Here is a 26,867-nt window from a genome sequence, read left to right as displayed (position 1 = left end):
TTTAAAAAGAATTTCAGGCCAAACAGGTAACCCATACAAGGTGCACAAAGACTCAAAGGTGTCAAACCCAACAGAAGACAGAACTCTAAACTTTGCATGGTAAACCAGTTGGGCAGTGGGCACAGAGTCAGTAGAACCTGGCTAGGGGGTAGGTAGAGGATAATTAAGATCAGGCTGGTCATCGGTCAGAGGATCATCAGAGACAGACTGGACATCTGGCACCTGATCATCAGAGGCAAGGGAAGGTGGATCATGAGATAGCGGACAATGAAAAGTAGACTTGTCATCAGGCAGCAGACCATCAGAGGCAGGCAGGTTGTTGGGAACAGGGCCTCCAGAGGCAGGTGAGTCACTGTCATAGGACCATCAGAGGCAGGCGGGTCACCAGGCACAGGACTGTCAAAGGCAGGTGGGGCATCAGACAATAGCCCCTTTGCTTGGGCATCAGGCACAGGACCCTCCGACTGGGCATCAGGAACCAGTTCATCAGGCTGGGCATCAGGATCATCAGGTTGGGCAACAGGCAGAGGACCATCAGGCTGGGCATCAGGCACAGAATTATCAGGCTGGGCATCAGGAAAGCTGGGCATCAGGAACCAGGTCATCAAGCTGGGCATCAGGAACCAGGTCATCAGGCTGGGCATCAGGAGCCAGATTATTAGGCTGGGAATCAGGAACAGGATCATCAGGCTGGGCAACAGGCAGAGAGCTACCAGGCTGGGCAGCAGGCAGAGGACCATCATGCTGGGCAGCATCAAAGGCAAACTCGACAGCGGCAAGCAGAGCACCATTGGCAGGCCTATCCCTATCAGCAAATATAGAGGCAGACTTGAGCAGATCGGCTGGTGTGGAGGCAGACCAGATCGGCTGGTGTGGAGGCAGACTGAAGCAGATTGTGTGGTGTGGAGGCAGACTTGAGCAGATCGGCTGGTGTGGAGGTAGACTGGAGCAGATCGGCTGGCGTGGAGGCAGACTGGGGCAGATCAGCTGGCGTGGAGGCAGGCTGGAGCAAATTGGCTGGCGTGGAGGTAGACTGGAGCAGATTGGCTGACTTCGAGGTAGGAATGGATAGTGGCAGAATTGTGTGAGTTGGAAAAAACTTCTGCTTCTTCTTGGGCCACTGAAGTTCTGCATGTGATTGCAGGGCTGTGAACAGGGGATGCAGCTAATGGAAGAGAAGAACTGAGGGATGGTAAAAAAGAGGGAGTAGTTGCTAAGGAGGACTTCTAAGGGATTGCCGCAAGGATTGGAAAAGCGGTAATCTTCAAGGGGTTAAAGAGAGTGTAGGTGCAGTGAGTGGAAACCGGGTAGTGAGATATAGTTGGTAGCAGGGTATATACTGGGCTGCGACTGTGGTTGCTGTGGATGACAAAGAGGGAGATACTTGAGAAGACGGGTGTTTAGCAGCAGGTTGGTGTAAGCTGCCTGAGGCTGAGTACAATATATCTGACCAGGCTTGTAGTAATGGTTGAACTAAATTCAGTTTACACTCTTCCTGTCTGACAAGAGACTACTCGGCATTAAAACATGTTGAATAGTGTTTGAAACATGTTGAATAATGTTTAAAGTGATTGAAAGGCAGAAGGTTTTTTATCTATGCATTAAGATAATAAAAAACCTTCTGTGTGCAGCAGACCCCCTCAGCCCCCCTAATACATACCTGAGCCCCATCTAGATCCATCAATGTTGTAGGAGTGTCTCGGCTGTCCAGGACTCCCCTCCTCATTGGCAGTGTGGAGGGGCAACATATCCAATTTATATATCTTGTGAACCCTTATACCCTTAATATTGGGGCTAGAGCACAATCTATTTAAAAAGGGATGAGTAGAAAAAGCAAGGGCACCCATGTCTAGTCTTGTTGTGCAATTGGAAGGTGCTCCACAGGTGCCTGTTAAGTCGCACTTGGGCTGTAGAGTACTTGGTTACTCTGATGACGGGTACTCGGATACTCTGATGACTCGGGTACTTTGAGTACCTGTCACCGGAGTACCCGAGTACCCGTCATCGGAGTATCCGAGTACCTGTCACCTACCCATCAGAGTACCCGAGTACCTGTCACCTACCCATCAGAGTACCCGAGTACCTTCCACCTGCTCATCAGAGTACCTGACGCCTGAAGTAACCGAGTACTTGCCGCCTGCTCATCAGTACCTATCACTACTCATCACTACTCCTCAGTACTCATCAATACCTATCACCTATCAGTATCAGTACTGATCATCAGTACCCATCAGTACAGTATCAGTATCACCCAGCAGTATCAGTAGTACTCATCAGTACCCATCAGTACCTATCACCTGCCTGTCACCTGCCCATCAGAGTACCTGAGTACCTGTCACCTGCCTATCGGAGTACCCGACTACCTGCCACCTGCTCATCGGTACCAGAGTACCTGTCACCTGCCTGTCACCTGCCCAGCAAAGTACCTGAGTACCTGTCACCCTTCATACAGCCACCATGTCCAAGTTCAAAAAGGTTTATATATGTCCTCCGTTTAAACCTAAATACCGGTGTTATGGCAGCAGATAGCTGCCATAACCCTGGTATTTTTTTAAACGGTGGACGGTTGGCTTTTCGATAAGGGTGGTCCCAGCGGCGGATTCGCCGCGGGATCACCCTTCTGGGATGGCGTTTGGAAGGTCGCTGCGCAAATACGGTGTGATAAAAATATTGCAATAATCTCTATTTTATTCTCTAGGGTCTCTGCTAAAAAAAATATATAATGTTTGGGGGTTCTAAGTCGTTTTCTAGCAAAAAGAACCGATTTTAGCTTGTAAACACCAAATGTCAAAAATAGGCCTAGGCAAGTGGCTAGGATGCATGATGGTGCTCCTTGGATGTTGGGCCCCTCTATATGGCTAGGCTGTGAAAAAGTCTCACACATGTGGTATTGCCATACTCAGGAGGAGTGGCAGAATGTATTTGGGGGTGTCATTTTTGCAGTGTACATGCTATGTGTTAGGAATATCCTATAAATTGACAACTTTGTGTAAAAAAAAAGTTTTCATTTTTTCCCACATTTTCCAAAAACTTGTGGAAAAAAATGACATGTTCAAACGACCCATAATGCCTCATAGAATATACGTTGGAGTGTTTGCTTTCCAAAATTGGGTCATTTTGTGGACTTTTCCATTGTATTGGTGCTCTAGGGCCTTCAAAAGTGTGATAGGTAGTAAGAAAGTTTTATGTGTATTTATGCTCCTAAGGTGCTACTTGGATGTGGAGTCTCTTTTTGTGGCCAGGCTGTGTAAAAGTCTCACACATGTGGTATCACCATACTCAGAAGGAGTAGCAGAATGTATTTTGGGGTGTCATTTTTGCTGTGTACATGCTATGTGTTAGAAATAGCTTATAAATTGACAACTTTGTGGGAAAAAAAAGAAAAAAAATTTTTTTCTTCATTTCATATTCCCAAGAATTGTGGGAAAAAATTATAACTTCAAAAAGCTCACCATGCCTCTTACTAAATACCTTGGACTATCTACTTTACAAAAAGGGGTCATTTGTGGGGTATTTGTACTGTCCTGACATTTCAGGGCCTCAAGAAAGGAGATAGGCCGTCAGTACATCTGGTGTGATCAATTTTCAGTAATTGGTACCATAGCTTCTAGACTCAATAACTTTCACACAGACTAAATAATATACACTAATTTGGGTTAATTTTACCAGAGATATGTAGCAGTATAAATTTTGGCCAAAATGTATGAAGAAAAATTAATTTTTTGTAAAATTTTATAATAGAAACTAAAAAAAAGTGTTTTTTTTTCAAAATTTTTGCTCTTTTTTTGCTTATATCACAAAAAAAAAAACCCCAGTTGTGCTCAAATACCACCAAAAGAAAGCTCTATTTGTGTGAAAAAAATGATAAAAATTTTGTTTGGTTACAGTGTAGCATGACTGAGCAATTGTCATTCAAATTGTGAGAGTGCTGAAAGCTAAAAATTGTTCTGGGCAGGAAGGGGGTCTAACTGCTCTGTATGGAAGTGGTTAAGGCTTTTCACACCTTCCTGTCCCTGGCAAAACCATATCTCCTATTTCTTGTATAGGTATCAGAGGGACAGTAAGTGAAGGAAAATCTCCCCAATGGTACCACAGACAGAGATAAACCCTGGATAAGAAATAGTGAAAACTTCCTGAATCAGTATAAGTTTCTCTTTATTTACAGAGAGAATATCTATAATTGCTATACGGCGGGGATGCTTAGTCTGCAATATCAATATAGATCAATGTTAATATCACATAATCTTTGTTTCTTTCATGCAAAAGAAACTTCAAAATATCCTTTGCATAATGGGAACAGATGTTGTCTGGTTGGATTCTATAAGCTTTCTTGAAAAGATTCTTTGTGCTAGAGATAAAACCTGTCACAAGTTTATAACTTTTCTCGACTCCAATATAAAAAATGCTATTTTTACAATAGTATAATCTACGGAGAGAATGTTTCCTCTAATATACCTTTGTATCTTGATTTAAACAGTTTGTAATAGGATATGCCTATACTGTTGGTGATCATCTTTACTTTTACTAGTTAATACATTTACAAGTACAACCTGATATATAAAGTGGTACTAATAAATATTACTTACTAGAGTGTCACAGGTGACAGTTATCGGTGTTCCAGAGCCAGCCTTAAAACCAACAATCTAGTGGAAATAAGAGAGTTTGCTAGTTTTAAATAGTAATTACATTTTTCTTTATAGATATGTCCATACTTTGACTACAGCCTCAAACAGGTTTTCCTCCAACTCTTGTGCAGACCATCCCATGAATGGAGTATTTCCTTTTTTGTTTTCTGGCCTGTCAGAAGAGCTAGTAATAGCATGCATGCTCCTTATTGCTTGGATGATAACATCTATGATGTAATATTACTGCAAACACATGCGGAAGTGGTTGAAATTATCCTAAATATTTGATGGTTTAAACAATACCCAGGACATTAGATCACTTCATCACAGGGCAAGGAAAAGGGCCCTTACCATATTTTTTTTACATGGCAGCCAATGTTACTTATAATTCCCAAATAAACATCCAAAAAAGTTTTTGAAAATATATCAGTTTTCCATTATCAATGTTTCATTACATCTACTTTGTTATGTGCGTTTACCAGTGCAGCGCATGCAGGATTTAACAGCGGACATGCAGTATTGAACAAGACCAAATTGCCCGGATCCTACTCTATCAATGCAAGGTGTTGGTGGTGGTTGGTGACCCTGGTTAAGAAGGCAGCATTTTCTTAATGTGTTTCAACTGTATACGCATTCTGTAATTTTACCTCTTCATATATTACAATGTTCTTCACAAAATCTGTTTTAATAATTCATTGCTGCTTTCTTTGCACACTGATCAGACTACTTACTACATTTTATGGTTATTTTCAAGATTCTGTAAGTATTTGGTTTTACCCGATTCATCTTCAGTATGATACATGGCTTCCCTTGGGAAAAGCCAAATGATGGATCTTCTATACCAGAGCAGTTCTGTAACATTGAGCGATGGAACTGACAAGCCTTCTTTTCCTCATGTTCCTCTCCTTCCTGGATAAAATACTGTCCTGGTGTACACACCACATTGTTCGCTATTTGCTTTTCATCATCATAGGCTAGAAATGAAGTGAAATATTTTTCTTATTAATTATTCATATTCTGTGCCCCCATTAGGGAGTTTCACTCTCTCTCTATTTATCCTGTTTAATGTTATCATACCATTATTAAAAAGCGAATGTCAAAGAGAGGAAATCTTCCAATGGGGACACTAGTTCTGGTGACCCACCAGGATTTCCTCACTTTTGAGGGATTTCCTCACACTTCCTGTTCTGGCTATGGGACAGGAAGTGAAAGGAAATCTCCCCAGATGGCCACAGTTTTTTCTTTTGCCATCTGATGGGGTTTATAACCCTTCCTTAATCTAAAATTAAAAAAAGTTTTGGTTACACTTTGAGTCACTCCTTTATGTATTTCTCAGGCAACCTCTGATTATATATTTATATATGCTCAGTCGAATTTTCCTTTGTAAAGATAAGTTTGTTTTAACTATTTCCCCCAACTGGATGTACCTGTATGTCCTTGGGTTTTAGTGATTCTGCCAATACTCTATAATGTAAAAGTGATCCGATCCTTCCTGGGTTCTCCTGTACCACTAGGATTGAAACCAGTGGCTGGGGTGGCAAACCATAGAGATAAATGAGAAAATGTCCCTGATCATCTCTATGGTCTATGGAACCAGATGTAACAAGGATTTTATCACTTCCAGTTTTGGTTTGTTGTTTACAAGCCATTACTGGCTTGTAGAGCATCTGATCAAACCAATCTCGGTTTAATCAGATGCTTTTGAGAGCAGAGGAGAGTAAAGACCCGTCACTGCCCCAACTATCACAAAGTATGTTGTTCATCCCTTGTGATAGCAAGAAAGTTGATAAAAAAAATTAAAGAGACAGTGTAAAAATAAATGTCAATAAAATAAATGATATACCTTTTTTTTTTTTTTAAAGAGCCCCATCCTGCCACACTCACACGCAAATGTGAATTTTTTTGTCGGTCCTGCATGCATATGTAAAGGGCAATCACACCACACATGTATGATATCGCAATAATTTTAGCACCACACCTCCTGTGTAACTCTAAACTGGTAACCTGTAAAGGCATTTAAAGCGTTGCCTATGTTGATTTCTAAGTACTGTGGTTTGTCCACACATTAGGTATCTATTTACTCTGCGTAATATCATCTTTTTATATTCTATCAAACAATAGGGTATTAAATTGTGTGCATAAATTCATTAAAGTGTTTTTTTTTTTTTTTTTCAAACAATTTGTATTTATAAAACTTTTACGCAAATATCGTGTGACAAAAAAAATTGCAACAATCATAATTTTTTTCTCCAGAGCTTTTCTGTTCAAAATATATAAGGTTTGGGGTTCTAACTTCTAAGTAATCATCTAGTAAAAAAAAAAATACGCTGATTTTAACATGTACAGTATCTCACAAAAGTGAGTACACCCCTCACATTTTTGTAAATATTTTATTATATCTTTTCATGTGACAACACCGAAGAAATGACCCTTTGCTACAATGTAAAGTAGTGAGTGTACAGCTTATATAACAGTGTAAATTTGCTGTCCCCCTCAAAATAACTTAACACACAGCCATTAATGTCTAAACCACTGGCAACAAAAGTGAGTACACCCCTAATGGAAAATGTCCAAATTTAGGCCCAAAGTGTCAATATTTTGTGTGGCCACCATTATTTTTCAACACTGCCTTAACCCTCTTGGGCACAGAGTTCACCAGAGCTTCACATGTTGCCACTGGAGTCCTCTTGCACTCCTCCATGACGACATCACGGAGCTGGTGGATGTTAGAGACCTTACGTTCTTCCACCTTCTGTGTGATGCCCCACAGCTGCTCAATAGGGTTTAGGTCTGGAGACGTGCTTGGCCAGTACATAACCTTTACCCTCAGATTCTTTAGCAAGACAGTGGTCGTCTTGGAGGTGTGTTTGGGGTCATCATCATGTTGGAATACTGCCCTGCAGCCCAGTCACAGAAGGGAGGGGATCATGCTTTGCTTCAGTATGTCACAGTACATGTTGGCATTCATGGTTCCCTAAATGAACTGTAGCTCCCCAGTGCCGGCAGCACTCATGCAGCCCCAGAAAAAACACTCCCACCACCATGCTTGACTGTCCTTAGTCTGCTTGTCTTTAGAAAATGGTTTGCTGGCTTTCTTGTGCATCATCTTTAGAAGAGGCTTGCTTCTGGGACGATAGCCATGCAGACCAATTTGATGCAGTGTGCGGCGTATGGTCTAAGCACTGACAGGTTGACCCCCCACTCCTTCAACCTCTGCAGCAATGCTGCTAGCACTCATATGTCTATTTCCCAAAGACAACCTCTGGATATGACAATGAGCACATGCACTCAACTTCTTTTGTCGACCAAGGCAAGGCCTGTTCTGAGTGGAACCTGTCCTGTTAAACCACAGTATGGTCTTGGCCACCATGCTGCAGCTCAGTTGCAGGGTCTTGGCAATAGCCTAGGCCATCTTTATGTAGAGCAACAATTCTTTTTTTCAGATCCTCAGAGAGTTCTGTGCCATGAGGTGCCATGTTGAACTTCCAGTGAGCAGTATGAGGGAGTGAGAGCAATAACACCAAATTTAACACACCTGCTCCCCATTCACACCTGAGACCTTGCAATACTAACAAGTCACATGAGGGAAAATGGCTTATTGGGCCCAATTTGGACATTTTGACCTAGGGGTGTACTCACTTTTGTTGCCAGCAGTTTAGACCTTAATAGTTGTTTGTTGAGTTATTTTGAGGGGACAACAAATGTACACTGTTATGCAAGCTGTACACTCACTAATTTACATTGTAGCAAAGTGTAATTTCTTTAGTGAAAAGATATAACTTTTTTTTTACAAAAATGTGAAGGTGTACTCACTTTTGTGAGATACTGTATGTGAGACATGTTAGAACTGGCCTGGGTTTCAAGTGGTTAAAGTGTCTGCTTATTTGTTTTAAGGGCATATACAGTATACATCCAATTACTAGAGTTTTAGTTGGGGTGATTGTAGATGTATTAGTGCACTTGCACCAGAAACTATTGAGTACTGTCTGTGATACTTTATTTGCACTAAAATGTTTGTTATACAAAAAAAGTACCTTCCATAAACTTTTGTAGACTTTCTGAATAAGCCGACCATGTATCTTTTTCTGAAGCATTAAAGGAGTAGTGCAAACCAGATACATGTGGTCTGATTACTACACCTGTAAAACAAATAAAACATATTTACTTTTTTTGGATTGTCTCCTAAATGAAACATTACCTAAAGATGCAATATACAGTATCTGTTACATTGACTGTTCCTAGGCTCAGTAAAATATAGTTTTACTGGCAACGCATATAATCAGAACACATAACTATAATACATAGGAACCTTCTATTACATTTTCAGGGTTACATTTTTTTTTTTTTAATGTATGTTCAGAATGCATCTTCTTCCTCAAATAGACTTTAGCATCTGCATCCTAATACACAGTTTATTTTAGTACTCAAATTTTGCATTAATCCACTCATTCAAGTGATCTTCTGCCCTCTTTTGTCATACTCCATATCTTCACCTTTTCACTGCATCACCACTACCTGCGTTACAGCATGTGCAATGCAGCTTTGAGCTATGACAGTGACATTAGGTGCAATACTGAGATAGGTACATTTAGCTCCCTGGGCAAGGATGCAGAACTGCGCCCTCTTGCCCACTCCTAGTGCCCTAGTGCATGCTGTAGCATGGGTGTACAGCCTTGTGCCCATTCACTGCCCCCTTGCACCAGCTGTCCATGGTTGGTATGGAGTGTGCACTGCACAATCATGGCCATTTTCTTGATTTTTACAGCAGTAGCTATTAAAGCAGACATGAAACTTCAGCCTGGCCCTATTTATGAACCAATGTTCTAGAGCTCGAGTGCAGTGAGGACCCCCCATCCATTCCCGCCCCCAACCCCCCCCCCCCCCCCACTGCTGCCCACTCCTTGTCCTGGCCCTGATTATGTGACAATTATACTGTAGATAAAATTACACATTTTTGTCAAAACCTTTTTTTTTTTTTTTTTTTTTTTTTTATTAATGAAGCTCCCTCTTTTAAGAACATTAGCTTTCTGTCGATTGTATGCCACTGCACAGCCATCAGTTCTAAATAGTTACTGTTTTAAGAGGAAAGGACTGACAACTTGAAGAGAAGGAAAATTATTTATCATGTACATTTAACCCAATTATGTATTTACTAAAAATAAAAATATATGTCCAACCCATTTTGAGTCCTTATCACATTTAAGCCCCCCCCCCCCCCGCCATTCCTTTTTTTCCTGTATACAGTAAACCCCCCTCCATTGCGGGGGTTACGTTCCGGACCCAGCCGCGAAAAGTGAAATTCCGCGAAATAGAAAAACCCTATTAAAATGCATTGTAGGCATGATTTTTTTACTGTCACTGTACGTGTAGAAGCATTTTAAGGTCTTTAAACACACTTTTAAAACAATAGAAACTCATTTAAACACATAAAAGATACTTAGAGACAGAGCAAGAGCTGTGAAAAACACAAAAATCTTTCATTTTTAATGATTTATATAGTAAAATAACATTACAAAAAAAAACGCGAATTACCGGGACCGCAAAAACTGAACCGCGATGTAGCGGGGGATTACTGTATATAACTTTTTTCTGTCTTCTTCAGTTTGGTTGTGTAATGTCATGGGCCCTCTTTCCCTGGTGGTAAGTTGTCCTCGGTTTTGCAGAGTAAGGCTATTTTTTTTTTTTTTTAATTTAAAGCATTTTAATTAAATTTTTTCTTTAAGGATACAGTACATTTCATTTTTCAGATGTTTCTTAAAACAGGAAAATACCACGTTCAATACAATTCAATATAATCCAATTCCAATAGTGAAAAATAAAATTAAACACAACAAGTGTAAAACAATCCGTGAAAAGTGATCTCACAAACTCCAAACTTAAAGTGGGAAGTGAAAAAGAGAAAAAAAAAAAAAGGGAAAGAGGGGATAATTCCCTAATATACTTGGATAATAAAAAAAAAAGTGTAAATATTTTTGGTGATATGTGTCATATGTGGCTAATATTGTGAAATCTTTTGGTGTATAACTTTAGGTCCATTATATTTGTGAAGTGAAAAAAAAAAACCCCAAGGAGAACATTTTTCCTGTTTTTTCCAAACAAAAAAAGAAAAAAAAAACCATCTGAACCAAATAGAGCTGTTGTTGTCAGGGCAATCACAAGTTTCATTTAACTTTATAGAGGAATAAAACATAAAAAAAGAATATATAACAGATTTTATGTATCATTCCTTCTACCTCTCCGTACGTATCCCATTTGTCCCCCCCTGGGGGGCTCCACCTACAGACCGATCGAAAGTGGGAAGAAAAAAGGAAAAGGAAGAGAGAGAGAAGAAAAAATAAAAAGGGGAAAAAGATAAGGAAAAAAACCCCATCGACTCTGGCAGAGTCAGGGGGATCTAGAGGCTCACTCCTTATAGACATAAGGGAGATATCCCTAGAATTACAGAATTAGCTGTATATACTCATCGGAGCTTGTGAATTGTAACAGAGTAAGGCTATTTACAGTGACAAGAAAAAGTATGTTAATCGCTTGGAATTAACTGGTTCTCTGCAGTAATTTTCAGCAATGTTTCCTTTAGGTAAGATGCCGGTACCTGTAGCCCATTTAGGCATCAGCTCAGATGAAAACAGCACTGGATCCCTGGACAGATGATAGTCTTTATGTTAAAAGTCTTTAAGCACATTGTGTTTGTCTATTGTTGCGACTTAAGTGAGGATCAGATCACTTTTTGTGGTAAATTACTATAGAAAAATAGTTAATTCCAAGGGATTTACATACTTTTTATTGCCACTGTACACATATGTATTGCAACTAAACATACTGTATAACTGTTTACCTAAACTTACAGTATGATTTATCTTAAATTGGTTTCAAATATGTAATTAAGCATGGGCTGAAACAGATTTGTCACATTTCATGGAACTTTCAGAACCAAGCAGCAGAATGGTGTTGTAAGACTCTTCTCAAGATCACATAAACAGTGGTTTGATTGTAAATATGCTGCAAAGTAGACTAAATGAAATACAGAAGGCATTTATGAGTTGACTTTTCTAGGTCCAGTGTTGTCCTACTAACTTTGATACAAAATGCCATGTACCACTGCCAGTGAGCCTGAGGCCAGAAATTCTTTCCTGGTACACAAATAGTAACATCCTGTATTGGAGAAAAACATGGCTTACATTGCAGCGCTGTTATCCAAACAGGACAACTTAACCTACAAAATGCTATCATTCTATAGGTTATTAGACTGCTGAAATCAAATAGCAAGAACTGAACAATACTTATACTATATGAAGACAGTAATTCATAGTTTTAAGCTGTATAATAAAGATATGAGCCTTTAAAATTTGTCTCCTATGCATCTATGTTCTTTTAGTCTGCTTGATTTATTTGTGTCCTTTTTTTATATATTTTCTCTTTTTTAATTCAATTTTAATTGCCTTGTTCTCAAAACATCCCTCTACTCTAGGAACTGTCTTAGGCCTAGTACACACGGGTTGAATGTCGGGCGGCATCGGCCAGTGTGGACTGCAGTCTATCTGACAGAAGTCGGTTTCCGTTGAAAGGGCATGACCAAAAATGTTCTGCCATAGTTTCAGGTGCGAATCAGGTCCGAATTTATGGCTGAATTCACACCTGAAACAGGCCAGAAGACGCACAGGACCCTTTTGCAATTCGGACCGCAGCTGCCCCGGAGGTGTGTGAACAGACACATGCATTCAAATTGCATCAGTGTGAAACCAGCCTCCCGATCAGCACTCTCAGCCAATGGCTGAAAGCGCTGACTGGAGTGTTCTGGCGAGGGGCTGTCCCCCTGGAGGAACACAATAGAACAGCAGGGGAGATCGCTGTACTAACGTTGGCTCCTCCTGAGCTGTCAGTTTTTTTTCGTTCACCCCTCCTGGGTTGAATGAAAAAAAAAAAAATAGTAGTGTATACTGTACTAGGCTTAAAGCTGAACTCCAAGAGTTCAGCCATATTCAAAAACATTTCAGATTAGTTCAATGAGGCACATGGCACCTCGTAGGCTTATTTCTTTCATTTAAAATTTTTATTTTTAATCAGTGCCGAGAGCATAGCTATTGCTATTTTTCCAGCCTTCTGACGCTGGAACTTCTTGTCTCAGCTCCTGCAGCTGCTGTGCCCGCCCCTCCGCTTCTCCTGTCCAATCACAGATTGCTTTGTATTATGTGAACTCAGCCCTAGAGGGGGCATGCACCTTGTTGAGCTTAACCTGTAGTAAGCCAGCAGATTTTAAAAAGTGTCTGAATTCCTGGAATATAGCTTAAAAGCTGAAGTTTAGCTAAAAATTATTTTTAGCCCTAAAGCTTTATTAGCCCAACTTACCAGAAATGAAGGATGTTCCACATCATGCAGGCTGATGGATCCTGGGGAAAATCTTCACCACAGGGATGTCCTGTCCTCTTCCCGCCTCTGAAGTTCCAGCACAGGGCTAGAACCTTGGTGAAGGCTCAAGGAGCAAACCAAGGTAAGGGCAACGCAGGTAGTGGTGATGCAGTAAAAAGGTGAAGATATGCAGTATGACAAAAGAGGGCAGAAGATCACTTGAATGTAGGGATGCAATGACTGAAATCTGTTATATGTTGCTGAGGTATTGGTGAGTCTGACAATATGAAGCAGGGCAGAGGCAGCTTTAGAACTCTAGCATATAGATACCACATCTTTTACTCATATTACTGAAGTGCATTCAGCCCATGTGGCCGCAAAGTTCAACAGATGACTTCTCCACCATGAGAAGTGGGGGCACGATTGTGGGGCAGTTGCAGTGTGGCCCATTCACCTGAGGTTATATTTTCAGCTGCAACCAAAGCATGTGTACGGCCCTGGCTGCGGCCTCTGCAGCTAAACGGGAAGCAGTTGGGTGTGGTAAAATTGTATCTCAACTTTTCAACTGCGTGGTTTTACCACCCCTCCAAACCTCACGTGCGAACGAGCCCTTGGTTTACATCTGTGCAGCTGTGTGCTGCATGTAGGGCAGCCCAATCATTTGAATGGGCTGCCCTAGCCACAGAAACGCAGGGGACGATCAATGTCCCGGTCCCTTTTTTAAAATTGTGCGGCACCAAAAATGCACCATGTTTGTCAATGCATGGAGGTATTATTAGGAATAATTACACCCTTTTAAAATTCAATAAAATATATATTGAAGAAGAATTCATGACACCCTGCATGTCTGCTAAACAGCAGCTTGTTTGTCTGTGTGTCAGGAACGTGCACTATTTTGCGCACGTTCCCAACACGCAGTAATGTGAACCAAGTTGTAGACTGGGGTGCCTCAAGACTTAAAATACTTTTCAAAGACACCCTGACTGGGAAAATGTTAAGAAACTGTAGGGAAACCACAGAGACATTTTATCAATGTGACTTAACCTGGAAGACTGAAAAAAGAATGTGAGTGCAGGGTGTTATGGCCTCACCCCTGAGCACACCGTCCTTCCCTTACTGACACAGAGAGTGGCGCTGTTGACATCAAGTAAGCCACACTCTCTGCATCATATTAGGTATTGAAAACTTTTATATGTAAAAAATCAAAACAGTGCTGGGGAGAAATTAATCAATAGCCACAATTTGGAGCTTTCTGGATGGCTGCTTCCTGAGGGCATATTTAAATGTCCTCTTGCTCTTGGTGCTTGTGCACTCCCTCTAGCATTATAGTCCTGGAGAAGTACAGTGTCACAATGGGGACACTAGGACTGGTGTAGCTAGCAATAATGGAAACTGTCTGGCTGCTCTGATGACACTGTATGCCAGTGCAGCCAGTCAGTGTCCCCAATCACTAGCTGCACCAGTCCCAGTGTCACAGACCAGTGCAGCCAGTCACAATGTCCAATATCACTGCCACACCAGTACAAGTAAAAAATACCCCGTATAGACATTGGAAAATTAAGCTATAATGTCAGCAAGGAATCAGGCAGAGGGGAATATAAATACAAAATTCAATTTATTGATTAATTCAATGGTTTCAAGCTGATAGCAAAGCAAAAATGAAAGCTATAGCAGAAAACAAACATTTGACAGAAGACAAGACAAACAACATGTAAACAATGATACAACCGGCCGGTCACCAGGTGCTCCTTGCTTATAGAGAGACACCTAAAGCAAACGCCATATAAAAATACCAATAAGGATATCAAAGGGTCCTTCTATATGCAAGCCCCTGGGAGCTCGAGCTGCCAGAAGGTGGAAAGGGGATAAGGAGGAGTGGAGGATACTTCCTGGTAAGGTGGATATGGTGAAAAAGTCCACTAATCCCTTGGCTGTATAAGGAAGGAAAAATGTCCAGACGAAGCTACGCAATAGCCTTGTGAAACGCGTTGACGTCATCATCGGCCGAGTCACTGCCCCACACATCCCCGTCGGGTGGCGGGCTGTAGAACTGCAAAGGGCACAGGAGGCCCAGGATAAGCACATATCCACATCCACTGATTGAAGAGGCTATCACCCCACCATTTATATTATTTTCCCCTCTGTCTGATTCTTTGCTGACATTATAGCTTATTTTTCTTGTGTCTATACAGGGTATTTTTTACTTGTATGTCTCCTAGCTATGTCGGCAATCACTGATTAGTGATGGCATTGTAGGGTAAATGATTTAATAGGTTGGCCCTATTTAATACATTTTCTATAATACAGACCAGTACAGTGTAGTCAGAAACAGTGTTCTTGATCGCAGCCACACCAGACCAGTGTAACCAGAAGGAGTGTTCCTGATTGCCATTACACAACACCAGTGCAGCCAGCAACAGCATTTCTGATCACCATCTCATAAGTCCTAGTCTCACAAGACCAGTGTAGCCAGCAACAGTGTTCCTAATCACTGCCACACCAGACCAGTGTACCCAGAAACAGCATTCCTGATTTTGACCATACCAAATCAGTGTAGCCAGAAACAGTGTTCCTGATCGCCACCACCCCAGACCAGTTCTGCCAACAACAGTTTTCCTGATCACCACTACACAATCCACTAGTCCTAATGTTACCAGACCAGTGTAAGCCAGTAACAGTGTTCCTGAATACTGCCCTACCAGTCACAGTGTCAACAGACTAGTGCAGCCAGCAACAGTGTTCCTGATTGCTGCCCCACCAGTCACAGTGTCGCTAAACCAGAGTAAGCCAGCAATAGTGTTCCTGATCGCTGCCAAACCAGTCCCATGGTCCCCAGACTAGTTTAAAGCTGCCCATAGATGGATCAAAATGTGTCTGGTTCAGGAGGGATTGGCTGAATTTCGATCCATGTACAGGCACTGTGGTTGTACAAAAGTTATTCTACCGATTAACTTCTGTACAACTGCCCTACTCGAAAAGGTAACTTGAGGCCATCCTAGAAAATTTCCTCTCAATCAGCGCTGCAGACCAGTGTAAGCCATCAAAAGTGTTTCTGATCGCTGCCACACCAGTGACAATTTCACCAGAGCCAGTGCAGCCATCAACAGTGTTCCTGATCACTGTCACACCAGTGCAGTTTTGCCTCTGCTTGCCACTTGTACTGACCCTGGCCGGCTTAATTAACCTTTTTTTGTCTATTGCCTGGACCAAACCTTTGCCTTTTTATTGACCATGTCTCTGCCTATCCCTTGAACTGAGCTATCTGCACATCCTGCGGACTGTGTTCCTGTAAGCTATCAGTCCCAGCCATCCTCTGTGGACTACTGCACTTCTGAAACCACAGGAACTCTTGTTCATCCTTTGTTCAGCCTCCTGTATGTCCTGGCCAGTGAACATGACATCCACAGGGGGGCAGCCATGTACCAATAGACTTGGGTTAGGTGGCTTATAGAAACAGGCACTGCTATAGGTGATCCAACACTAAGCTAAATTCTGACCATTTGTGCAAAAGTGAGCATTACAGTACTCTGTTTTTGATACAGTGAGGGATGATTTTTGTGATACACAAGATACAATGTCTGGTAAATTATGTTCATGTTCTGTGTTAGAAATATCGTATTAAATTGACAACTTTGTGTAAAAAAATTACATTTTTATTTTCTTTCCACATTTTCCAAAAACGTTTGGCAAAAAAATTAAATCTTAAAAAAAGACTCACTATGCCCCCTAAAAAAATGCCTTGGGGTGTTTACACTCCAAAATGTGTTTTGTGGTTGTTTCTACTGTGTTCCAGGGCCTCCAAAATGTGATAGATAGTCAACAAGTCACCAGAGTGAATACAGAGGGTTCCACACAAGATGTAAACCATTGAGAGCCTCAAAACCAGAAAGGCCAGATTAGAGTTTGCCAAATAACATCTAAAAAATCCTTCTCAGTTATGGAACAACATCCTATGGACAGATGAGACCAAGATCAACTTGTACCAGAGTGATGGGAAGAGAAGAGTATGGAGAAGGAAAGGAACTGCTCATGATCCAAAGCATACCACCTCATCAGTGAAGCATGGTGGTGGTAGTGTCATGGCGAGGGCATGTATGGCTGCCGATGGAACTGGTTCTCTTGTATTTATTGATGATGTGACTGCTGACAAAAGCAGCAGGATGAATTCTGAAGTGTTTCGGGCAATATTATCTGTTCATATTCAGCCAAATGCTTCAGAACTCATTGGACAGCACTTCACAGTGCAGATGGACAATGACCCGAAGCATACTGCGAAAGCAATCAAAGACTTTTTTAAGGGAAAGAAGTGGAATGTTATACAATGGCCAACTCAATCACCTGACCTGAATCCGATTGAGCATGCATTTCACTTGCTGAAGACAAAACTGAAGGGAAAATGCCCCAAGAACAAGCAGGAACTGAAGACAGTTGCAGTAGAGGCCTGGCAGAGCATCACCAGGGATGAAACTCAGCGTCTGGTGATGTCTATGCATTCCAGACTTCAGGCTGTAATTGACTGCAAAGGCTTTGCAACCAAGTATTAAAAAGTTCTGTCCCATTACTTTTGGTCCCTTAAAAAGTGGGTGGCACATATACAAACTGTTGTAATTCCTACACCGTTCACCTGATTTGGATGTAAATACCCTCAAATTAAAGCTGAAAGTCTGCAGTTAAAGCACATCTTGTTTGTTTCATTTCAAATCCATTGTGGTGGTGTATAGAGCCAAAAAGATTAGAATTGTGTCGATGTCATAATATTTATGGACCTGACTGTATATATTGGACATGCCAAAAATTTTGTACCGCAATGCAGCACAACACACTATGGCTTTTATGGCCTACTGTTTTTATGTCCAAAACACGGTGACCACGCTGACACGGAGTAATTTAGATTACTAATGTTACTGAAGCCAGAACTGTAAAAAATAAATTATTTGTGCTTGCGATGGGTTAGTACTTTACCTCTTGCTCTCTATCTTACTGAATATATTTTTAAATATGTAGTACAGGCTCTTGGCATTTGGGGCCAATCTTTAAAGCGTAAATCCACTTTTGTTGAGAAAAAAACATTCCCCTCCAGGTGATCTATGTACATTGCAATTGGATTTTAACAAACGTTGTTGCAGATTCCTACCTTTTGTTATTCTGAAGAAATCCCTGTTTGTTCCTCTGTGCTCCTGTGCTAAGTGAGACTAATGGGAGTGGTTTCATAATTATCAATCAGCTGTGCACCTGCAAGGCACTAATGAGGAAATCTGCTGGGCCTGCATCCCTTTAGACGTGTTCCTATTGGGAGTATCTCACAAAAATGACATTTTTTTTGCAGGTGATGGCAGAAATCTGACGTGTATCTTAGGCAGACTTCTGGGAAAATTGGTGAGCCAATCACACAAGCAAGAAATTATGCTTCTGGGGGGTGGTCAGTACACATTCTGTGCACAGAACGCCTCCTGCATTGCATTTTCAGAAAATTAAAGTGGCTGCAGATTGAAAAGGAAAGGTCATTTTTTAATAACATTCAAAAACAATATGACTTGTGTCGCAATTGTGTACGCTATATATTTTTTTCTTTATTTGCTATTTTTTTTCCCACAAAAGTGGAGTTACCCTTTAAGAGCCAAAATAGCTGCAGTTATATGTAAAGAAATCAATTACTTACCCGGTGGGAAAACTCTCTCTCTGTATGTAGGTACGTATGGGCTTATTGTTGCAAGCAATCCATATATACATAAGGCAAACATCCCAGTTAGAAATGCATACAGTAAAAAGTAAAAAAGCAAAATAAGACCTGAAATGATATAAATGAGCTCATTAGTAAATACAATTGTTAATCATTTTATACAAATAATTGTTTTGGACATAATTATGCAAACTATGATCTCATAACAGGGTGATAAGTCCTTTTGCATCACAAAAATGAAAAACAAATTAATTAAAAAACAGAATATATGTAGTCTTTTGGGTCGTTGGCAGAAAGCACTTTCATATAAATCTGTGGCAGTTTAGCAAAAATGTCAAAGCTGCACTCTACCTAGAGAATGTAAATAAATATTGCACTAAGGGCAAATATTGTATTGAATTGTAACATTTTTCTATACTGTGACAGACTAAAGCCCCGTACACAAGCACAGATTGTTGGCCATAAATTGTTGGCCAACATCCGATCTGCCGATTGTAGGCTTGTTAGTATGATGCTTCCGACAACCAACTGCTAATTTTCGGCCGAAAAAAATCTGGTGTGCATGCTATAAAATTTTTGTTGGCCAACAAAGAACGGCCGATTGTTCCTCAGTCAGTACAGATTTTGGCAGACAAAAATCAGATGAGCAAGACTGGGCATGCTCAGAGAAGAAAAAACACACGGAAAGTCAACCAGCACATGACATCACTTCTGAAGTTGGTTTTTGTTGGCCAACAAAAGTCCAGTGCAAGTCTAGAGCACATTTCAACCAACAAACAACACTGGACAAAAGTTGGCCGATCAGTTGGCCAACAATCTGTGTGTGTGTGTACGGGGCTTAAAAGGCAGGCCATACACAATGCGAATTTCGAACAAAAATACAAATCAAAAGTAAAATCGTTCATTTTTTGTATCGTTAGTGTGGTATGTGTGACACGCGATTTTCTCACGACAGCCGAAATTGACTGATCCAACATGTTGGGTTTTTTTGCGAAAATTGGCCAAATTTCGTATCATTAATGGGGGAGTTGTATGATTTGACCTAACAAAACACAACTGCGCATGATTCCCGAAATGTTTGCACCGGAAGGAAAAGATAATGAAATAAACAACAACACATGAATGATTGTTTGTCTACAAAATATAATGATAATAATGCAAAAAATACTATAAGTTACAGCAAAGTCTGCTGAGGTGCCAACATGTCTGCAAGAAAAGTGGAATAAACACAAATGTATGTGCATGTATAATGGACCTTTCACAACTTTTAAGCAATGGCAGGAAAAAATATAAAGAAGGCAGCCAATTATGACCTTGAAAAAAAGGGTACAGCAAGCCTGCTTTATACAAGATGTGCAGACATGTCTGCAAGTAAAGTGGAATAAACACAAATGTCTGTGCATGTTGAATGGACCTTTCTTAACAGTTTTACTGCGGCAGGCTGGCTCTCCTGTGCGAACTGACGTAGCTGTATGTTGGTCGCGCGCAGGGTGATGTGGGGCGAGCGCGCACCGGCGATGGCGCGCTCCCTGCCCCCACTAGCCAGCAGGGATGCCGATGCATGGGACCAGCGGCACCGATTGCCACCGGCCATCCTCGATTGCTCCCCGCTGAGAGAAGGACGGTCAGCTATTGTAAACACAGCTGACCATTCTTCTTTCTGAAATGATCACAGAGCACCTGTGATCCTTCTATATAGGATCACAGGTCTCTATGTTAATTTCACAAGTCCCTCCCCCATACAGTTAGAAAACACTCCCCTAGGCTCACACGTAACCCTTTGATCACCCCTATATGTGCATATTTTTAGCACTGATTACTGTAATAATATCACTGGCCCCCCCAAAAGTGTCACAATACCACTAAAAATTGCAGATCGCCGCCATTACTAGTAAAAAAATAAATAAATAAAAAAATACAAATGACATAAATCTTTCCCCAAGTTTGTAGACGCGAAAACTTTTGCGCAAACCAATCAAAATACGCTTATTGCGATTTTTTTATCAAAAATATGTAGCAGAATATAAATTGGCCTAAAAGGATGAAAAAAATTAGATTTTAAATGTTTTTTTTTTGGGAATGTTATATAGCAGAATGTGAAAAATTTTTTTTTTTTTTTTAGAAATGTCGCTCTTAGTTTATAGCGCAAAAAATAAAAAAATAAAAAGTACCACCATAAGAAAGCTCTATTTGTGGAAAAAAAAAGACATACATTTTATTTCAGTACAGCATCGCAGGACCGCGCAATTGTCCGTTAAAATAATGCAGTGCCGAATTGCAAAAAATGGCCTGATCATTAAGGGGGCAAATCCTTCCGGTCCAGAAGTGGTTAAATCATGTACTACATAAGAAACATCAAGTGTTGTGAATACAGTTGGTATCACAGTGGAGGTGTGGTTAAGGTCAAAACAACATTGCATCACTTCCCATACTGGCATAAAAAATTGAGTTTGGAAGTACGATTTTCGAATCTCATTGATGGTACACTCGCATACTGTACGGGAGCGCCTCCTTCATTTATCGATTGACAGATCGTTAGAAATTTGCATCGCGTTTGGCTTGCCTAAGCCTGGCCATACATGGGTTGAATTTCAAAAGAATTTTCGTTCGAATTTCGCATCATTAGCAATGGCCGATTTTCACGCGGTCATCGAATTTGAGTGATCGGCATGTTGCAAATTTTTTGAAAAACTACTGATTTTCTAATCAATGATGGGAGAATCGTGCGAGAAATATAATCTAAAAAGAAACGTGCATGAGTGCAAGAAAAGAAAATTCAAGGAAGGAAAGGAAGATTACCAGTCACGAAAATTCTTTTCTGTAACAATATGAGGTGAAATTAAAGGCTCAATTGATGGAATTTCAAAATCAATGGTGGCACCATCGAATCACAAAACGCACAAAAATTCTGATTTTTGAAAGAAAATTATTTCGAAAATTTGACCCATGTATGGCCAGTCTAAGATAAACAGTATTTTTTCCTATCAGTAAACGGTGTGTAACCAGCTGCTTGGCTAAGAAAGGAGTGAGAAATACACTGGCTGCAGCTGCTCTCTGTAGCTGCTGTCCTGCGGTACTGACCTGGTTAAGAGCTACTGTATTTCAGCAAGAGGAGGGAGCTGCTGAGCAGGAAGAACTTATTACTGAGTCCAGCAGCACTGCACCATGGGAACTGTAGTCTGATCAGTCTTACATCCCACCAAATGTTTAAGCTGTTTTATTTATTTTGTATTTTTTTTATTTTTTTTGTTTTGAGCTCATTAAGTGATATTTTACTATTAACTTTAGTAAAAGGAATTTTCTCAATATTAGTCCTGCCATCAAGCACTCCCGGGGGACCAATATTGATGAAATTCCTTTTACTAAAGTCAATACCTGCCTTTATTTAGGTTATCATTAATTCTGTGTCATATTGAGGTTACCATATTACCGGAGCTTATATTTTAGCTAATGTTGGTTTTAATCTTTGTAACAATAAAACTAATAATACAAGACTGCACTCTTTAATCTATTTTTTGCTGCAAAAAAAAAAAAACCCTGGGGGATTTCCATTTCTTTCTTGTAACGATTTTGGGTGAACAGTATTCCTATCTTTCATTTAATATTTTTACTAACATTTAAGTCCCTCTTTGGCTATTGTTTTATTGTGTTGGTCCACAAAGTTTTGGATGTTTTTGCCCAGAAGCAAAGAACTCTTTTTCTTGGCCCCTGTATCATCTGTCCAAGGACCTAGGAAGCATGATCTGAGATGGTGCTGTGCATATCTGCCTACAGACCCAGCGCACCCTCTTTAATCATGTATCTGATTGGCTTAGGATGTGGGGAGGAGTGATGGTTATAAGAAGTGACAATGCATAATACCTCTTTATGTGTAAGGATAAACTGCAGGGTAACAACACTTCAGTGAATTCACTGCAGGGCATTTAGTGTGGTCACCCTGCAGAAGGAAGGCCATTCGACTGGCAGGATCACCGTGTATTTTTAAGAGAAAAGAAAATGGAGGTAAGAGAAAAATGGACTTCTGTTTACATTTAATATGATCTCAGGACTACTGCATTTAGATTTTTGTGCATAGTTGTATCTTAAATTACAAAATGACTTGTATAATAATTAGATTATATTAGTATTTTGCAGCAAATGTGGAGTTTTTTTAGGATGTACATTTTTAAAAGAGCTAATATTACTCATACCTTTGTTTTTAGATTATGAACGATAGGCATATATACTGTGCATTGCTAATAAAGCTAAGGTTCCTTATAACTGCTTTTTTAACATATATAACATACCAACAGCAGTACAATGCAAGCATTCAATAAAAAAACATGCAGCTTCGATTGGAGCTAAGAAACACAGATGTTCTCAGCTGTATTCCCAGAGTGCAATGTAGCAGTATTGTATGGGAATACTCAGTCATGGGAATACACAGTCATGGAAACTTTATCAAACTGAGCTTCCCCCACCGTGAGCGGCTGGCAAAAAAATTATGGACTGAGGCCAAAAAATTGCACTTGGAGCTTATATCTCAAAATAGCATTATTATGTTAAAGAAATAACATGACATAAATAACAATAGAAATTATAGCAAAAATAAATATGAAATAATAGATAAAAAAAAATTAAACACCCATAGCTGTCGGGTTCTGTTTGAAAAGCACTAGTAGCACATATTAAATTAATAAATGGTTGCATAAAAACAGATCACTAGCTCTCCTCCAATACTAAGCTCTTCATGCTCCATTGTATGGGCTTCAACAGCTGTATACAGTGGCCAGATTTCTATGAATAACATCGGCCACAGTGGGTGTAGCAGAGTGGTGCATAACAAGGACCAAATATGATATCTGTTCTTCATTATACTGTGGATTAACCCATGAGTCTTGGGGTGAAGATACTGAAAGGCACAGCTTGCCCACACAGAGTGTAGGGCAGGGGCAGCAATACAGAAAATTCTAAAGAAATTGTGAAGCTACTGGCCATAGTTGGTTAGCTTATTTATTTATTTATTTTTTGGTTCAGCTCAATGGCTGAAAAGAAAAAAGAGATTATTCCATCCATACAAGAGAGGTGGATGGAGGATTTCCCATTGCTGGGACATTATATTTTGACAGTGGCTCCCGCTGCTGTCAGATTGCGCTGATTAGCAGCTGCAGTCATTGGTAGATACGTTTTTCAACAGTCTCCTGTGAGAGAAGTTGATCAGATAATCCACTACAATGTCTCAGGTGTGTATGGGGAGCAGGTGTGTTAATTTTGGTGTTATCGCTCTCAAAGAACCAAAGAAGTTAGGTGCACATGCTCAGCGTAATATCCAGAGGTTGTCTTTGGGAAATAGACGTATGAGTGCTACCAGCATTGCTGCAGAGGTTGAAGGGGTAGGGGGTCAGCCTGTCTGTGCTCAGACCATACGCCGCACACTGCATCAAATTGGTCTGCATGGCTGTCGTCCCTGAAGGAAGCCTCTTCTAAAGATGATGCACAAGAAAGCCTGCAAACAGTTTGCTGAAGACAAGCAGACTAAGGACATGGATTACTGGAACCATGTCCTGTGGTCTGATGAGACCAAGATAAACTTATTTGGTTCAGATGGTGTCAAGCGTGTGTGGCGGCAACAAGGTAAGGAGTAAAAAGACAAGTGTGTCTTGCCTACAGTCAAGCATGGTGGTGGGAATGTCATGGTCTGGGGCTGCATGAGTGCTGCCGTCACTGGGGAGCTACAGTTCATAGAGGTAACCATGAATGCCAACATGTACTGTGACATACTGAAGCAAAGCATGATCCCCCTTCTTTCAGGGACTGGGCTGCAGGGCAGTATTCCTACATGATAACGACCCCAAACACACCTCCAAGACGACCACTGCCTTGCTAAAGAATCTGAGGGTAAAGGTGATGGACTGGCCAAGCATGTCTCCAGACCTAAACCCTATTGAGCATCTGTGGAACATCCTCATACAGAAGGTGGAGGAGCGCAAGGTCTCTAACATCCACAAGCTCTGTGATGTCATCATGGAGGAGTGGAAGAGGACTCCAGTGGCAACCTGTGAAGCTCTGGTGAACTCAATGCCCAAGAGGGTTAAGGCAGTGCTGGAAAATAATGGTGGCCACACAATATTTTGACCCTTTGGGCCCAATTTGGACATTTTCTTTTAGGGGTGTACTCACTTTTGTTGGCAGCAGTTTAGACATTAATGGCTGTGTGTGTTGAGTTATTTCGAGGGGACAGCACTACGCTGTTATACAAGCTGTACATTCACTACTTTACATTATAGCAAAGTGTAATTTCGTCAGTGTTGTCACATGAAAAGATGTCAAGAAATATTTACAAAATTGTGAGGGGTGTACTCACATTTGTGAGATACTGTAAATTTAATCCCAGAACTTCTCAACAATCATGTACGATGATCTAAATGACATTTGTGTTCACTGCGTAAGTCTCCAATGTTTACTTAATCGAACGCAATGTCATTAATAATTTTGGTGGCAATCACAAACCTTTGAAAAAAGTTGCAGTTGTGATAATTTGTGCCCTCATCAGCTTGAATTGATTTTATCTGAATATTATGCATGCTACTAATGCAAATTATCTCCTGCGTGCATAGCAGTGTAGTGTTCAAAGGGGAAAAAAACTGTCATAAAGTAAAATGCAATACATGAACGTTGCCATGTTACACAAAAAATCACGCCTATGCTTCAGATTAGATTTAGATTCAGCAGATGAGGTTATATTCTGGGAAAATATCTAGTGCTGTGCTAATTACGTAAATATTGCATTGGAAAGTATTAAGGGAAAATACAATTTTAACACTTTTTCACTATTTATTTCTAATTAAAACTTAGAAAACAATCATTTTTTTTTCATTTTTTTTACAGCTATTGAATTAAAGTCCTATCTATATCAAGAAACATAATGTATGATTTGATAGGATAGACTACAATACCTAAAAGACTCAAGTGGTTAATACCAAAATGTATTTTTGTCTGTACCAAGCAACTATGGAAAGCCTTTTGCAGTGAATGGAAACTTTTGAACTTGGGAATATAACCTTACTTCCTAAGGAGGATCAAGGAAGGACTGAGTTTACTCTGAAATACATAATGCAAAAGATTTATCCCCATAATAAAACAAGGTTTTTAACATATTTTTATGTATTTTGGTCTTGTTGCAACCATCAAGAGCTTTGCTGATAAACCTCAAAATGTATTTTCCCACCATTTAGGTCATATTAAAATCAGTACAATTTTTGTTACTTTTTATTTATGGAGTGGGAAGTGTATAGAGCCCATGTCAAGTTCTTTTGCTGTGTGTGGCCCTTTTCCCCCACACTTCCTGTCTGGGTGACAACATTGTTATCAGGACAGGAAGTGTGGGAAAATGTTACTAAGAAGGACATAGTGACAATAAATAATAAATGGCAGTAAAAAACTTACATTATAGACATTTTGGGGAGGCTAAAACCTCTGTTAACTTTGCGTATCAACTTTCTTTTAACTTCCTGCCACAGCCACAACGTTTTTACCAGGACAGAAAGAAAGGAGAGATCCGCATAACAGGAAAACTAGAATAAAATGTTTGGCTAAAGATATACTTTAAAGTGATTCTAAAGGCTTAATTATGATTTTTTTTTTTTTTTAAATAACAAATATATCATACTCACATGCTCTGTGCAATGGTTTTGGTCTTCCGGGGTCCCCCGTTGGTGCTTCTGGCCCCCCCCCCCCGTGTGTCCCCATAGCAAGTCACTTATTTTGGGGGGCACTCGTGCATGCTTGCCCCTGAGCTTGCTCTGTGTGTCTGTAAGTGGCTCAGCCCTGCTTCCTGCTCATTTGCTATGATTGACAGCAGCGGGAGCCAATGGCTTCCACGGCTGTACTTGAGCCAATGAGGAGAGAGAATGCTGGGAGAGCCTTTGCTCTCGTCAACATCGTTAGATCGAGACCGGGCTCAGGGAAGTATTTGGGGTGCACGGGGGTGGAATTAGGGTAAACAAACCTTCTGCCTTTTAGAAAAATCTTATATTTTAACACAATACCTGGAATATTTTTTCCAAAAGACAGTGTTAACAAAAGATATTGTCAAGCCCTATTTAATAAGCCAAAAATCTGTTCATTATTTTTGCACCATTTTACAGAATAAGCCAATCTGAGTCAATGCATGTTATGCTTGATCAGCCCACTGTTTGAGGCACAAGATTCACGTACACTCTGCAGTGATTTATATA

The 26,867-nt window shown here is 40.4% G+C and overlaps 1 protein-coding gene across 1 annotated transcript in view; it reads right to left on the bottom strand.

Moving 5' to 3' along the window:
- ATP1B4 (ATPase Na+/K+ transporting family member beta 4) overlaps positions 1-26,867 on the bottom strand; it is a 72,653-nt gene that overhangs the window by 3,889 nt on the left and 41,897 nt on the right. Inside the window, exons 4-7 of the mRNA XM_082263637.1 lie at positions 18,631-18,759; positions 8,660-8,764; positions 5,403-5,599; positions 4,587-4,643 (exon numbers count right to left, since the gene is read on the bottom strand). Of these exons, the coding sequence (XP_082119763.1) occupies positions 4,587-4,643; positions 5,403-5,599; positions 8,660-8,764; positions 18,631-18,759 (488 nt within the window). The remainder of the gene's footprint in view (positions 1-4,586; positions 4,644-5,402; positions 5,600-8,659; positions 8,765-18,630; positions 18,760-26,867) is intronic.

Source organism: Pelophylax lessonae, assembly GCF_965119305.1.
Source record: "Pelophylax lessonae genome assembly, chromosome: 7".
In the NCBI taxonomy this organism is placed as follows: Eukaryota; Metazoa; Chordata; class Amphibia; order Anura; family Ranidae; genus Pelophylax; species Pelophylax lessonae.
This window is presented reverse-complemented; position numbering and strand designations above follow the sequence as displayed.